Below are 13121 nucleotides of genomic sequence, written 5' to 3' on the forward strand. Positions count from 1 at the left end.
TTTGTGATAAGAAGACTTAATGTAAGATCTACCCCTCTTAGCAAATTTTTAAGGATAAGTACAGAATTGTTAACTGTCAGCGCTATGCCACACAGTAGATCTCTAGGATTTACTCATCTTATACAGAAACTTTGTACCTTTGGGCCAATACCTCCCCTTCCTCCCTTCCCATCCCCTGGCAACCACCATTCTACTCTCTGGTAGTACCTCATGAAGGAGGACCACTGAAGGAGTAGCCACGTTTTTGTTGTTTTGTTTTCTTTTCATCAGGGGCAACTTCTTCGTCTGGATTTTCTTTCCCTTGGATCTATTCCAAAAGCCTAGACTCAGGCTCTGCGTGAGGAGGACTTGGGAATGGGGCTGGGGAAAGATGGAGGCTCAGGGATGACAGCTGGTGGAGGAGGGGAAACCTCCGTGGCCTGAAAGGGGGGACTTGGTGCCAGGGCCTCATTGCTGGCTGTGTCTTGGAGGCTGGAACAGAGGCACTACAAGGACATTGAATCAGCATTCTCCATCTGTCCATTTAGGAAACACCACCGAAGCCAGCAGCCTGACCCTGCCTGGCAGGCACTGCTACGCCTGTTCTCTGGCACAGAACCTGGGAAGCCAGTGGGAGCAGGGAAGAGTACCGCTGGCCTGGAGTGTGGCTGTCAGTTGTAGGAAGGTCTACCATGTCATGAGCAGGGAGTGGGAGTTAGAAGATGGGGCCCTGGCCCTGGCCCTGGGGAGGAATCCTGGCTAGAAACAGGCTTCGAGAGATTCAAGAAGCAGTTCTCAAACAGGGAGCCTTCATAGAACACCCCATGTGCCCTGCTGGAACCCCTCAGTAGACATCTCCAGTGAATGGCCCTTTTTGGAGGAAGAAGTATGCCAGTGCCATGAGGGCATCAGAGAGAGCTGGCAGGAAACTGAGGCCCAGAGAGGGGAGCTATCTTAGGCCACACCTCAGGCTTTGACTGAAGATCCTAATTCTCAATACTCAACTCTAGGAAACTTTGCTTGATGCCTCCAAGCTGAGTTCCATAACTCCTGCTCTGCACCCTTAAATGGGCATTTTTCTATCTCTGCCCCTCCCAACTCAGTTGTAATTATCTGTCCGTCTTTCCCACTAGACCGTGACTCCCTAGAGGTGGGGTGTGCTTTACTCATCTTTGTCTCCCAAGTGCTTAGCCTGCTGCCTGGGCACAGAGTAAGCTTCTGATACAGGTTTGTGAGAGGAACAGATGAGTGGATGGGTGAACCAACTAATTAGTTAATTAATCTTAATTAATAGAGGCTAACCTCTATTGAGGTTGTAAGGGTTGGAGTGACATCTTTAAGGGCTGTGCTTTAAGTTAATGCCCCCCCCCCTTAAATAAGGGTTAAGTAAGCCTAACCCTTATGTTTCCATTCATACGAAGCTTGCTCAACTTCACCCTTAAAGCCACTGTGATGTTCAGTGACCTTAATACAACTCCAGGCCATAATCCTAGCTGCCAACTTGAGCTCATCCGTAGCTTGGATGCAAACATACACCATAACCCTGTGACCTAGTCCTGATACTAAATGGATCTGAATAGGGGTGGTTTTAGGTCTTCAAAGAAGTAACAAGGAAGGCTAAATGTCAAGGGACTGTGGGTTTGGGAGGAGCATCCAAGGGCCAAAGGAAGATGAGAGACTCCCCACTTTTTCCCTGGTACCCTCCCCACTTCTGCTTACTCAATTCTCTGATTTTCAGATACCTATGCGAGACCAGAGCCACATGAGGGTCAGCAGTCCTTGGACATAAGGGGTGTCTTTGCTGATGAAAGCATTTGGGATGAGTCTAGGGTGTACAGGTGGGAAAGTTAAGGTTAGCAAGATCCATCGGTGAATCCTGAGAAGCAAGAGGCCTGAGTTCTGGTCCCAGCCCTACGCTGTCTCTGACTTGCTTTGTGACTTTTGACAGATCATTTTACCATCTCGAAGGGGCATGGCCTACATGTTATCTGAGGTCTCATCTGGTTCTGAAGCTTGAAGTTCGAATCGTTAGTTCATGTTACTTTCTCCATTTTTTCCTCCTTAAGTCTATTCCCCACTCTCCCGTCCTCCACGCCCACTCCTCACCTCAGTGGCCCTGGACCCTAACCCTCTCCTCTCTCTCTCTCTGAGCTGGTCTCCTCAACTGGGCTGCTCATTTGAAGCAGGAATCCTTCAATCCCTGTGAGTCCAGGCAATGAAATCCTCATTAAACCTAATAAGAGAGAACTGGTCCATTTAGCACAAATCATCTCCCCATGTTGGAGCTGGAATATGAAGCACCGAGAAGGGAAGGGCTGAAAATGAATGGTAAGGAATGGAGCCCAGTTGTTCACAGGCGAGGCTGGTCCATGGTAAACACATCCTGGCAGCCTGTCTTGGCTGAGGTCATCCTATCTAAGCCCCTGCCTCAGAGCGGCTTCAACCTTATCCAAAGCATCTCTGCCTGAATACTCTGGAGACTCCTCCTCAGTGGACGGTCCCTTCTGGGGTCTAGCCTTTAGTCCTTCTGCTTCAATTGCAGCACTGTTACCCCCAATATCCTGTGACCCCCAAGCCCCATGCGAGAAGCCTGACCTCCCTGGTCCTCTTTCCCTTAAGAGACCACTAAGGACTGGTCCAGGGCACTTCAACTACTGCTGCTCTTCTTCCTGCCCCAATCTTTCCCCTCACGGTGCAGAGTGGTGGCTCTCCCCATTGCCGTTAAGACTGCCCTCTGTCTCTGCTCTTCTTCTTGTATATCTCAAAAGCTGGGCATCTTAAGAAAAAAAGAGAACAAGAGGAAATAGACTGGCATAGCAGCAGGAAAGCCCAAGGCCCGACATCTGGAAGGACTTACGCAGCCACCTAGGCTGTAAGACAAAAGTGGAGAAAGAGGGAGGAAAAGCCCCTTTGGTGGGAGGGCTTTTGAAGAAGGAGTGCATCTCTCAGTGCTCTGAGCTACAGTCTGCAGCAGGGGAAGGGACGCCGTGACCTCTGGCGGCCCCTCACCCTTGGCGACTTGGGGTTTCCTTTATGGTCAGGATTATTTTCCAGGCTGAAAATCAGGATCTTGGCCTTTCTCTTTTGTGTCTCTGGTAAGCAGCAAGAACACAATCCTCTGCCCCTTCGAGGGGGAAAGGGCACAATTTATAGAATTGTCCTGCTGTTCTCGGCCCTCATTGAGACGAAGAATTCATTTCCGTCTCCAAGGGTGGCTTCTCCTGCTGATGGTCATAAATTGCCTTCCCACTCACTCTCTGACCTCTTGATCTTTTTGCTTTTGTGCTCAAAAAATTACTAATATTTCTCTTAACTCCATATATAACCTTTGGCTGCCTCTCTCCTTTTTTTGTGGGAGAAGTGGCATCCTGAGGGATTACCCCATCTGCCTCCATGCCTGCATGCTTCTGTCTGGCAGGGCCCTGTGCATGGGGATGGAGACGAATCCAGCAGGAGGAAGATTTGCAAGGTCCCTGCTTTGGGGAGCTCCCAAAGCGAGAATACTCACAGCTGGCCTTTACTGCTCATCGTGTGCCTAGCACTGTTCTAAGAGCTGTACGGCCATTGACCCAATTAATCCTCACAACCACCCCATAATGTAAGTAGTATTATTATCCCTGTTTTCGGATGGAGAAACCAAGGCTCAAAGAGGGTAAGTAAATAAACTGCCCAAGGTCATGGAGAAAGTCAGCAGCAGAACCTGGATTAGAATTCCCTCCGACTGGTTTCACTTCCCCTGTGCTTTGCTCCCAACTACTCTGCTGCCTCTCTGCGAGGAGAGGGGCTACCAAGCTTCTTCCCTGCCCTCAGGGAGCTCCAGACTGAGGGGACATCTATAGCCCCTGCCCCCAAGGAGCCCCAAGTTTGATAGGGGAGGCAGGTGTCCTGTCCTAGGGAGGTGTATCTAGTCTGATGTAAAAAACACAGGCTTTGCCTTCAGGAACATCCATCTGATACTGGGGACTCCGCCCCAGGGCCCCCCAGTTCAATGAGAGTTATGTGATTAGACTCCTGTAGACTAAGTTAATCCATTTAGACAGAATGGTGAACATTAGTGCGGAGATGAGAATGGAGCAAATCTGGGGGCATTTAATTGGGGTTCTCCCCAGAAGGAGGAGAGAGTGATGCAGGATGGTCGATAAGCAGAACTGCTGGTGGAGAGGAGAGGCCAAGGCCCCCTGGCGGTGTGCAGGCTTGCTGAGGGCCTGGAAAGCAGGGGTGTGCTCAGCTCGGTGGCTCTCAACCCTGGCCACCCCTTAGAATTACCTGGGGAGATGTTTAAAAATACTGACGCTTGGGGCTTCACCCCAGAGCAGTTAATCTTTGGGAGCGAGGCCCAGGTACTGGTGTTTTTTAAAAGCCCCTCTTGAGATTCTAACACACCGCTGGTGTTGAGGACCACTAGCTGGAGTTGAGATCTTAAGCTCTGGGATCTAGGATGCTGAGTGGCTTATGTGGAGGGGATTCTGGAGAACTGTGTTTGCTATGAACTGAGCTGGTAAGGGTTTGAGATTACAGGGAGAGGGAGACAAGAAAGTTAAAGCACCAGGAGAGAGAGGTGAGATTACTGATTTAGCTGTTAAGGATCTGGAGAAATTTGGCTCTTCTGTTGCTAGGGTTTTGAGGTGAGATAAGAGGCCTAAGGGGAAGTAAAAGCTTTGATAACTCAGTCCCTCTTCACAATGAGAATCCCCATCAAGCCTGAATACCAAAAGCTAGAATGTGGGAAGAAGAACTAAACTAAGAATATTCTGTTCCCTCACTTCTGGGCCTTTTCTTCTCAACATTTCCTAAATCACTATCACCATGGACCTCCTTCCCATGAATCCTTTATACAGAGTGAAAAGGGGAAAAGACTGTCTGATACTCTAAGAACACCCCTGCCTCGGGGCCTTTGCACATGCTGTTATCACTTACCTGCTGCATTCTTCCCTCAGACACCTGAATACCTGAATCTCTCAATTCCTTCAGTCTCCGTTCAAATATTACTTTACCAGAGAAGATTTCTCTGATTACCTATAACAATAGCAATTCCTCCCTCCCTTCCACTCCCTGTTCATTTTATCCTGCTCTATTTGTCTCCCATAGCATTACTACAACCTGGTGTATTTAATATTTTTGTGCTGTCTCTCCTTCCCCTCCAGGATGGAACACTGTGAGGGAACGACTTTCTCAGGGTTTTTTTTCATTGTTGTATCTCCAAGGCCTAGAATTGTGACTGGAACATAAGCAGGCACTGAAGAAATATTGTGGAATGCATGATTAATGAATGAGTAGATGAAAAGCCCTGTGTGTCTGCATATTGGTGTATGGCTGTTTGTATGTATTTATGATTTTATTTCTATTTCTCTGGGCTAGGTGTGGCTCTTTACTTATAAACTCTGTGCTTGCCTGTGCATATGTGTTTTTGAACATATGAAGCATTCTCTGGGTCTGTAAATATTGGGTTCCTGAATATGAGCTTGCGTATTTTTCTGCCTGTGTTTCTGTGTCCTCCGGTTGTGTGTGCATATATCTGGACCATTCAGCCTGGCGTCAGGGTCCCTGCAAGAAAGAGGAGTTGTGGCCACCTACCACCAGCAGAGGGCACCGGAGAGCCATGCGCCTCCGCTCAGGGGCTGAGATCGTGAAATCTTGGCGGGTAGTGTTAAGGACCCAGGAGACCTAGAGAATCTGGGAGGAAAGAAGTGGAGACCTCGTTAGACCAACACAGTACTGTAAAGTTGTGCAATTCCTGTTATTTCCCCTCAACTCATCCCTTAGGAAGCAGACGTGCAAGCACCCCCAGCAACTCTGCGAGCAGAAGCATCTGGTTAGGGGCTGGGAAAGGAACTGGTTGCAAAACTGGGCTCTTAAGAAAGAGGAGACACCTAGTGAATGCCCTCCTTACTCTAACCAGGAATTCCCTCCCTTCCCAGTTCCTGGATCTCTCAACCCCAAAGGATCTCAAACTCCTCCCGGCTTAGAGATCTTCCTGTGACTGCCCTCTCCTTGGCCCTTCAAACCCTTCAAGTTGGCTACTTTCTCCTTCTAGATGGGTAGATGCCCAAGATGGACAAAGGAAGGAGTCGACTAAGCCTCTCCCCGGCCAAGGGCCAGGGCCAGCTGAGGACTCCGACACTTGGCCTGGCCTCACTGTGTGCTGGGTGCCGCCCCCTGGCAGGGGCTCCAGGCAGGTCCGAGACTCAGCTCGGATTCTCCAGCTTTGGGTTTGTAGGTGGGGAGAGGAATGTATCCCTCCCCACTCCCAGCATTCATCAGTCAATTGAGAATTCCCAATTTGGGGAATCTAAGGGTTAGATTCTGGGTGTGGGATTTTTTAAAAAAAGGATTTTATGCTTTTTAACTCCATGAACCACCGCTTGCCCATCCCCTCCGCTCCCACACACACTTACACACACTCGAACACACATGCACACACTCACATACCCTTCCCCATGACAGTCATCCACGGGGCTAGTGGCTTGTGCTCAGCCCATGCCCCGCCTCCCCAATCCGCCGCCTAGTTCCGTAGCTCGGGACCAAGATTTTGTATGTAAATACGAGGGGGTGAGGGCAGGCAGGGTCCAGCCGTCCCTGCCCCAGCGCCCGCGATTGTCACGTTCCTTACCCCTTCGCTTTTGCCCTCAGTCCCTTTCTGTCTCTGCTCTCTTTGCATCTCAGTTCCAGCGAGGGGTGTGAGAGTGTGTGTGCGCGCGCGTTGGGGGCGGGGGGGGGGGCGCAGGGGGAGGGCTGTGAAGGGAGGCGCCGTCGGAGGGAGAGTAGACGTCAGGAGGAGGGACGAGGGAGAGAGGGAAGGAAGAGAAAGGAGAGAAAGGGAGAGCAGAGATCGAAAGAGACCCAGAGTGATAAAGCTTGAGAGGAGAAATCATAAAAGCGAGAGGGGGAGGAGAGAGAGGGAGGGAGCGAGCGAGAGCGAGAGAGCGAGAGAGGGAGGAACGGGACCGGGAGGAAAGAAAGATAAAGAGAACGCAGGGAAGGGAAGTGAGTTTGTGCGCGCGAGTGAGTGTGCGTGTGTGCGTGTGTGTGTGTGTGTGTGTGTGTGTGTGTGCAGGGGCGGGCGCGGGCGGGCGGGGGGCGGGCTCCCGGGCTCCCCTCCTCCCAGCCCGCTCCTCTCGCTCCCTCGCCAACTCCGGGCCCCAGCCGCGGGCGGGCGCACGGCGGGCGGACAGCATGCTGAGCCTCCTCGTCTGGATCCTCACTCTCTCCGATACTTTCTCCCAAGGTAAGGGCCCCCAGCCCGCCCCGGACTCGGCTCCCCCCTGCCCTCGGGGCTGGGGACTGCGCCCCCGCTGGGGGAGCGCTGAGGTGCCCGGCGGCCGGCGGCCAGTCCCTGGGGTCGAGACGCCACGAGGCGGGGGCTCCGTCCTGGCGCGGAGCCCGGGGGAAGGGGGCACGGAGTAACGGGGCCTGGCGAGAAGGAGTTTTCCGTTGATTTGCCCAAGTTGTTTCCTTTTGCTGCGCGGGAGAAGGGAGAATTGGGGCCGCGAGGGCTGGGGTTCGGAGTGAAAAAGGGATCCGAACGCTCCAAGTCTTTTCCGGAGCCTCTGGCAACCCTCCCTCCCTCCACCCTCTGAGGCCGGGATCCGGACGCCTGGGTCCTGGCTGAGGGGAAGGCTGGGAAGAGGGTGGGATTTCAGACGTTGGGGGTGGGAGGTGCGCGGAAAGCGGGAGAGCCAGGCGCCCGAAGATGTTGCTGAGGGAATCTCCCTATTCCAGCCCAGCCCCTCGGAGGGTGCTGAGTCGGAGCCGGCTGCCCCCTCTAGAGGAAGGGAGGAGTGCCTCGGGGCCTCTGGTGGGGATTTGGAACCCTTGCCGGCGGAGGTTTCGGGTGGGGGAGTGGAGTTCCAAAAGGCAGCATCAGGGCGGCTGGACAAGGAGGGGGACACTTGGGGGGCTAACACTCTGCCTGGGGTCAGGAAAGTGTTGATGTCAGGGGCTTATTTGGAACTGGTAGGGGGAGGCTGGGCGATGAGACAAGAGGTTGAGAGAGATGAGGATGTTAGTGTATCCTGAGGCAGGGCTGGGGGGGTAGGAGAGAAGGGGACCAGGAAATCAAGGTCCCCGACTCCATCCAGGACTGGGTCCGTGGGAGTGGATGCTTGCCTCCTGCATCTGACTTTAAGGAAGATTAATCCTGCTGAGCTAGCCACCCCCAACCCCCAAAATGGAGCTGACACACAGAAATTGACACACAAACATCAAAAAACAGTCACAGACACCGAGACAGACTACTCACCTACTGAGACGGAGGTACCCACAAGCATCCTCCACACGGAGACAGACACATATACACAAAGACGCTGATACATCTGAGGAAGACAGAATCCTCCCCCGTATCAGCTTGCACATTCATGCACCCAAACACATTCAAACTCATAGACACAGTACATGTATGCAGGCGGGCATTTACAAGGACACAACACACACACACACACACACACACACACAGTGAAACCCTTCTACAGATACCAACCCTCCAGCAAACAAAGAAACTTGAACAGACATTCCTATAGGCAGAGACCTATGGAGATGTACAGACTACAAAATGGAGGAGGTGGTCTGGTTTTGGGGTGGGGGGGAATCTGGGAAGAGGGAAGTCAGCCTGGATAGAATGCCCTCAGGCATTACCCTGCTCTCAGTTCCCTCCCTGGGCTGTAGGGTGTGCATTTAGGGGTGAGGTGTTGTGCTGGACCCCTCCTCTCCTTACCAGGCCCCTCCCCAGCTCAGAAGGCAAAGCCTGGCTGAGTTGGTGGGGGCAGATCTTGATCCATCTTTCCCCATAGGGCATCCATCCCCCTCTCCCCTCCCCCCCCCCCACACACACACTTAAGCTATGAGCAGGACATACATCCATGGTGTGAGTCCAGTGGGAAGTGATGCCATGGAAAGGAGGCCTGGCCTTGGGCTTGGCAGGCCAAGCCAGCCACTTGGCAGAAAGTTGGGAAGATGACTTAAGTTCTGACTTTGTTCAGCCAGGCTGCCAGAGAGGAGGAGAAGGGGGGAGGGCCCACGATGTGAGGGGAGGGGGCAGCTGGGTCATTATTGATGTGTTAGGGGCAAGCTTCTGTCTGTCCCTTTCCCGCAGCCCTAACATGTCAGCAACATGGATACGAATGAGCTTCAAGGAACAAAAGCTGCGGTTAGCAAACAGGAGAGACATGTGGATTGAATCGGGGACAGAAGCGGTCAGACAGAGAGAAGTGTGTTGTGTGCCTTTCTCCCTTTGGAAAGGGGGGAGGGGTTAGGGGTTAGCTGAGCTCCCATCTCCTGGCCACCAACAGGGGTGAGAGCAAGACCTGGTGAAACTGTGCAAAAGTATCTAGGGGGTTGGGGGAGGCATACCAAAGACGAGAGATGGAGAGAATAGACTGGAGGGGGGAGGAAATCACCACTGAGTGTTCTGGGAAGCTGAGCAACGACTAGGGTGGAGGCAGGGAGGGAAGGAGTGTGGATCTGGCAAGACTGGGACACTCCCGGGGTGGGGGGAGGCTTTCGGACCTCCTCTCCTTGGCCTCCATCCTTACAAAGAAGAAGTTCTAGTTCAGGGCCTGGGGCAGTGAGAGAGGAAAGCAAGGGGGGGATTGCCAGGGGGTTGAGGGATGGTGGTGGGAAATGGGGAGGAGAGGGGAGGAGAAGGCAGTTGAATTGAGAGGAGCAGAGAGGAGAGGGGAAGGGAAGATTCAGCCCAGGCAGAGAAATAAAAATCGCATTTTAAAGAATTTCAATGGGCTTCATCAATCTTCATTTTTCACTAAATAATTTTCTGTATCTTATCTAAATGAAAACCATTATCCTTCCCCCCATTTCCATCATGCGCCGGCTCCTCAGACTGATTGCGCCGAAAATTGAAATATTTATTCATTTTCTGGGAGATTTTCTCCCTCCCCAGCCTCGGGGAGGAGAAATTGAAAAAGAAAGATTATAGCTAATCAGAGCAATGTGGGATGACAGGCCGGCTCGGGGTGGGAGCTGCCTCCAGGGGATGGGGGTGGAGATGAGGGTAGGGGAAAAATCTGTCTGCAGCCCCCAGAGGTCCCCTCAGCATCCCTGTCACCAGTTGGCAGAGGGGTGAGGAGTGAAGGGAAGAGGGCTGAGGGCCTCCTAAATTCCCTGGATTCAACTCCCCAGCACAGCCACATCCTGGAAGAGAACGTGAGTCAGGAAGGAGAGTAGTTGGAGATCTGACTCCCCCCTCCCCACGCTACACACAGACACACACTTCAGTTGTCCCTCTTCTGCCTGCCCAGTCCGGAGCAGACCTTGAGGCTGAGGAAGAGGCTGGGGGAGATGAGGCAGAAGTCAGGATACCAGTCCCCCTCCTTGACCTTGATTGGACTCCACTTTACACTCACTTAGACCTAAAGGGAACCAAGTACAGTCCTCAGTGCCTCGAGCGGTTACCTCTGACCATAGCCCTGGAACCCAGGGGACCCACATCAGGAGGAGGAGGAGGGGGAGGAGGCCTCATAGGCCTTCCTATCTCCTGCTGGTTACCATAGCTGCATGGTTGGTTGTCTTGCTCCGCCGTTGGTTGGTTCTCTGGTGAGGTGCAGACCAGGAAGCCCAGCTCTGGTCCCCAGCTCTTACTACCCTGACTGGAGAACTGCGTGCTCTGATGGAAGCTCATCTTTATGTCCTCAGGGACCACGTCTTAATTTCTTTATGGTCCTTTCGGTTTCTGACATAGTGCTCCACACATTGTAAGTGCCCTTAAATATCTGATCAATTGATTGATTTGACAAGCGAGCTACAGTGTTGGAAGGAGGCAGTGCTAAATTGCTAAATGGTGATTAAATCACGGCCCCACCTCCACTCCCTGGTTAAACCCCACCTCGGCCGCTTGGTAGTCGGGTCACCTTGAACAAAGTATGCGCCTTCTCTGCCTCAGTTTGCTTGTCTGTGAAGGGAGGATAGAAATAACACCTCATAAGGTTGCGATGACTGTTAAATGTGTTAATCTGTGTAAAGTGCATGGAACAGTGTCTGGCCCAGAGAGAAGTGCTTAGTGATGCTGCTGTTGCGACTTTGTGGCTGGACATAAAGGGCTAGGCAGCTGACTGACTGTGCCTCCTTTCCAGCTCCTCTTTATGGTTCTCCTTTTGTTTTCTTGCTCCAGCTGCCCAGATTCTTGGTCCTGGGCTTCAGCACCTTCTCTGTGTCTGTCATGGAGAGGACTGTGTTGTGGCAGACCCAGAAGGGGAAACTGACCAGCTTCTGCTTGGTTGGAGACCTCAGGAAAGGTCTGGGGAATGGACTTGGGGAGAGAGCAAAGTGGCAGAGGTTGATGTTCTGGTGAGAAGAAAGCAGGGCTCTGGTGAGAAATGAGGAGGCGCACTAGCCCTGAGGTGGCAGCATTCCAGAGTCTGGAAATAATACGGATCATTTATGGAGCCATTGTGCTAACTGCTTGCTACGCATTATCTAATTTAATCTATACAACAACCCCCTGAGATGGGATCTGTAATCATCCCCATTTCATGGATGAAAAGTTGAGGTTTAGGTGGGTTCAGCTTCTTGTTGATACTTGGAGGAACTACCTGACCTCAAAGCCTGTCCCTTCCCCTCTGCCAGGGATCCCACATGCCAGCAGGGACCCGTGTGGGCCAGGGTTTTTCCTGGTCCACAACAGAATGAGAACGAGGAGGAAAAGGGAGTGAGTGTCTCATAAAGGTGAACTCACTCATATTTTTAAAGCAATCCTGTATTCTAAGATTCCATCCTTCTACATATTTTGGTGTTGAATGATTTTTCTTTGATGATAGGACAGTGCTTGTAAGTGACTTTTTTTAAAAGGACTTTACTTGGCAAATAAAAAGGTTCGCAACCTTGTGTTCATTACTAATATTAAACACGGTCCATAAGCTACAAATTTGGGAGCTACTCCTGTACCATGCAAAGCTGACTCCTGCAGATGCCCAGAGATGTATGAGGCTGGCATGGAGTGCTGAGTGGGGGCCCAGGGAGAGTCCCAGGACAGTCAGCTCCCAAACCAGCCCAGTCTGTGGTGGTCATGGAGGCTAGGGTCTTGGGTGGTCTGTTCCAGTTGGCTTTGGGGGCCCTGCCTGGCCTAGGGTAAGTGAAAAACCAGGAGGTGGGCTGCATACCAAAGTATCCAAATTCCTTTTTATTGTGCTTTTCATATTCATTATCCATATTCCTTTTAATGATGAAGTTATGAAGTTATTGTTACCCCCATTTAATTTAATTTATTTATTTGGTGAGGAAAGTTAGCCCTGAGTTAACATCTGTGCCAGTCTTCCTCTACTTTCTATGTGGGCTGCTGCCACAGCATGGCTGACAAGTGGTGTTAGGTCCTTGCCCAGGATCCGAACCTGCGAACCCCAGGTGGCTGAAGTGGAGCATGCCGAACTTAACCACTGCATCAGGGGGCTAGCCCCTGTTATCCCCATTTTATACATGAGGAAACCAAAGCTGAGTTCAATGAACTTAACTCCAGGCTGTACCTGGGGTTTTAGATCCCAGATTTATACTCTTTGTCTCACTGTAAAGCCCACACCCCTCAATGCCTCCCATAGAGTTGAGGCAGCTCTGGAGGGCAGGGAGGCCTTCCCCTCTCCTCTCCCCACAATGGCAGACAGCCTCCTTCCGTTGCCTCGCTCAGCCTTCTCCAGGGCTCAGCCCAGGACGCCGAGCCCATATCCATCTTGCTGCCTTGCTCTGATGATCATCTGTTTTATTAACTGGGGGGTGGGAACTGTACATATTGCCTCTTGTCTGTCAGGAGAAGGAGGTTTGTAATGCCTCAGCGCCCTTTCTTCCCACCTTCAGAGTCTTTTAACTTTGTATAGTGCCTTCCAATTTTAGCAACTTTTTCACATGTATCATCTCATTTAATAGAGCTACACAACCATCCCATGATATAGGCAGGGTAGTTATTATTTCTCCGTTTAAAGGTGAGAAAACAGAGACATAAAGAGGTTAAAGGACTTGCTAAGAGGCAGAAGTTGGGCTGGAGGGAGGAGATGAGGGCAAATTCCTTAATTACTCCAATATCCAGGGGCTGTTTCCAGCGAAGTTAGGGAAATTCCTCCTCCAAGTGTCCAGACCTGGGAAAGCTGTGTCCTCTCCTGACCTACCAGCTCCTGCCTGGTCTCTTCCCAGGGCCTCCAGGCCACTTT

At 51.7% G+C, this 13121-nt stretch overlaps 1 protein-coding gene across 5 annotated transcripts in view; it reads left to right on the forward strand.

Moving 5' to 3' along the window:
- Positions 1-6742: 6742 nt before the first annotated feature.
- Positions 6743-13121, forward strand: part of KIRREL1 (kirre like nephrin family adhesion molecule 1) — a 99466-nt gene continuing 93087 nt past the window's right edge. Inside the window, exon 1 of one of the 5 annotated variants that reach the window (XM_044757586.2) lies at positions 6743-7204. In XM_044757586.2, coding sequence (XP_044613521.1) covers positions 7153-7204 — 52 coding nt within the window. In that variant the 5' untranslated portion in view covers positions 6743-7152. The remainder of the gene's footprint in view (positions 7205-13121) is intronic. The other 4 variants (XM_014836876.3, XM_070497077.1, XM_014836874.3 and 1 more) reach the window with 4 other exon arrangements.

Source organism: Equus asinus, chromosome 25, assembly GCF_041296235.1.
Source record: "Equus asinus isolate D_3611 breed Donkey chromosome 25, EquAss-T2T_v2, whole genome shotgun sequence".
Taxonomy (NCBI): Eukaryota; Metazoa; Chordata; class Mammalia; order Perissodactyla; family Equidae; genus Equus; species Equus asinus.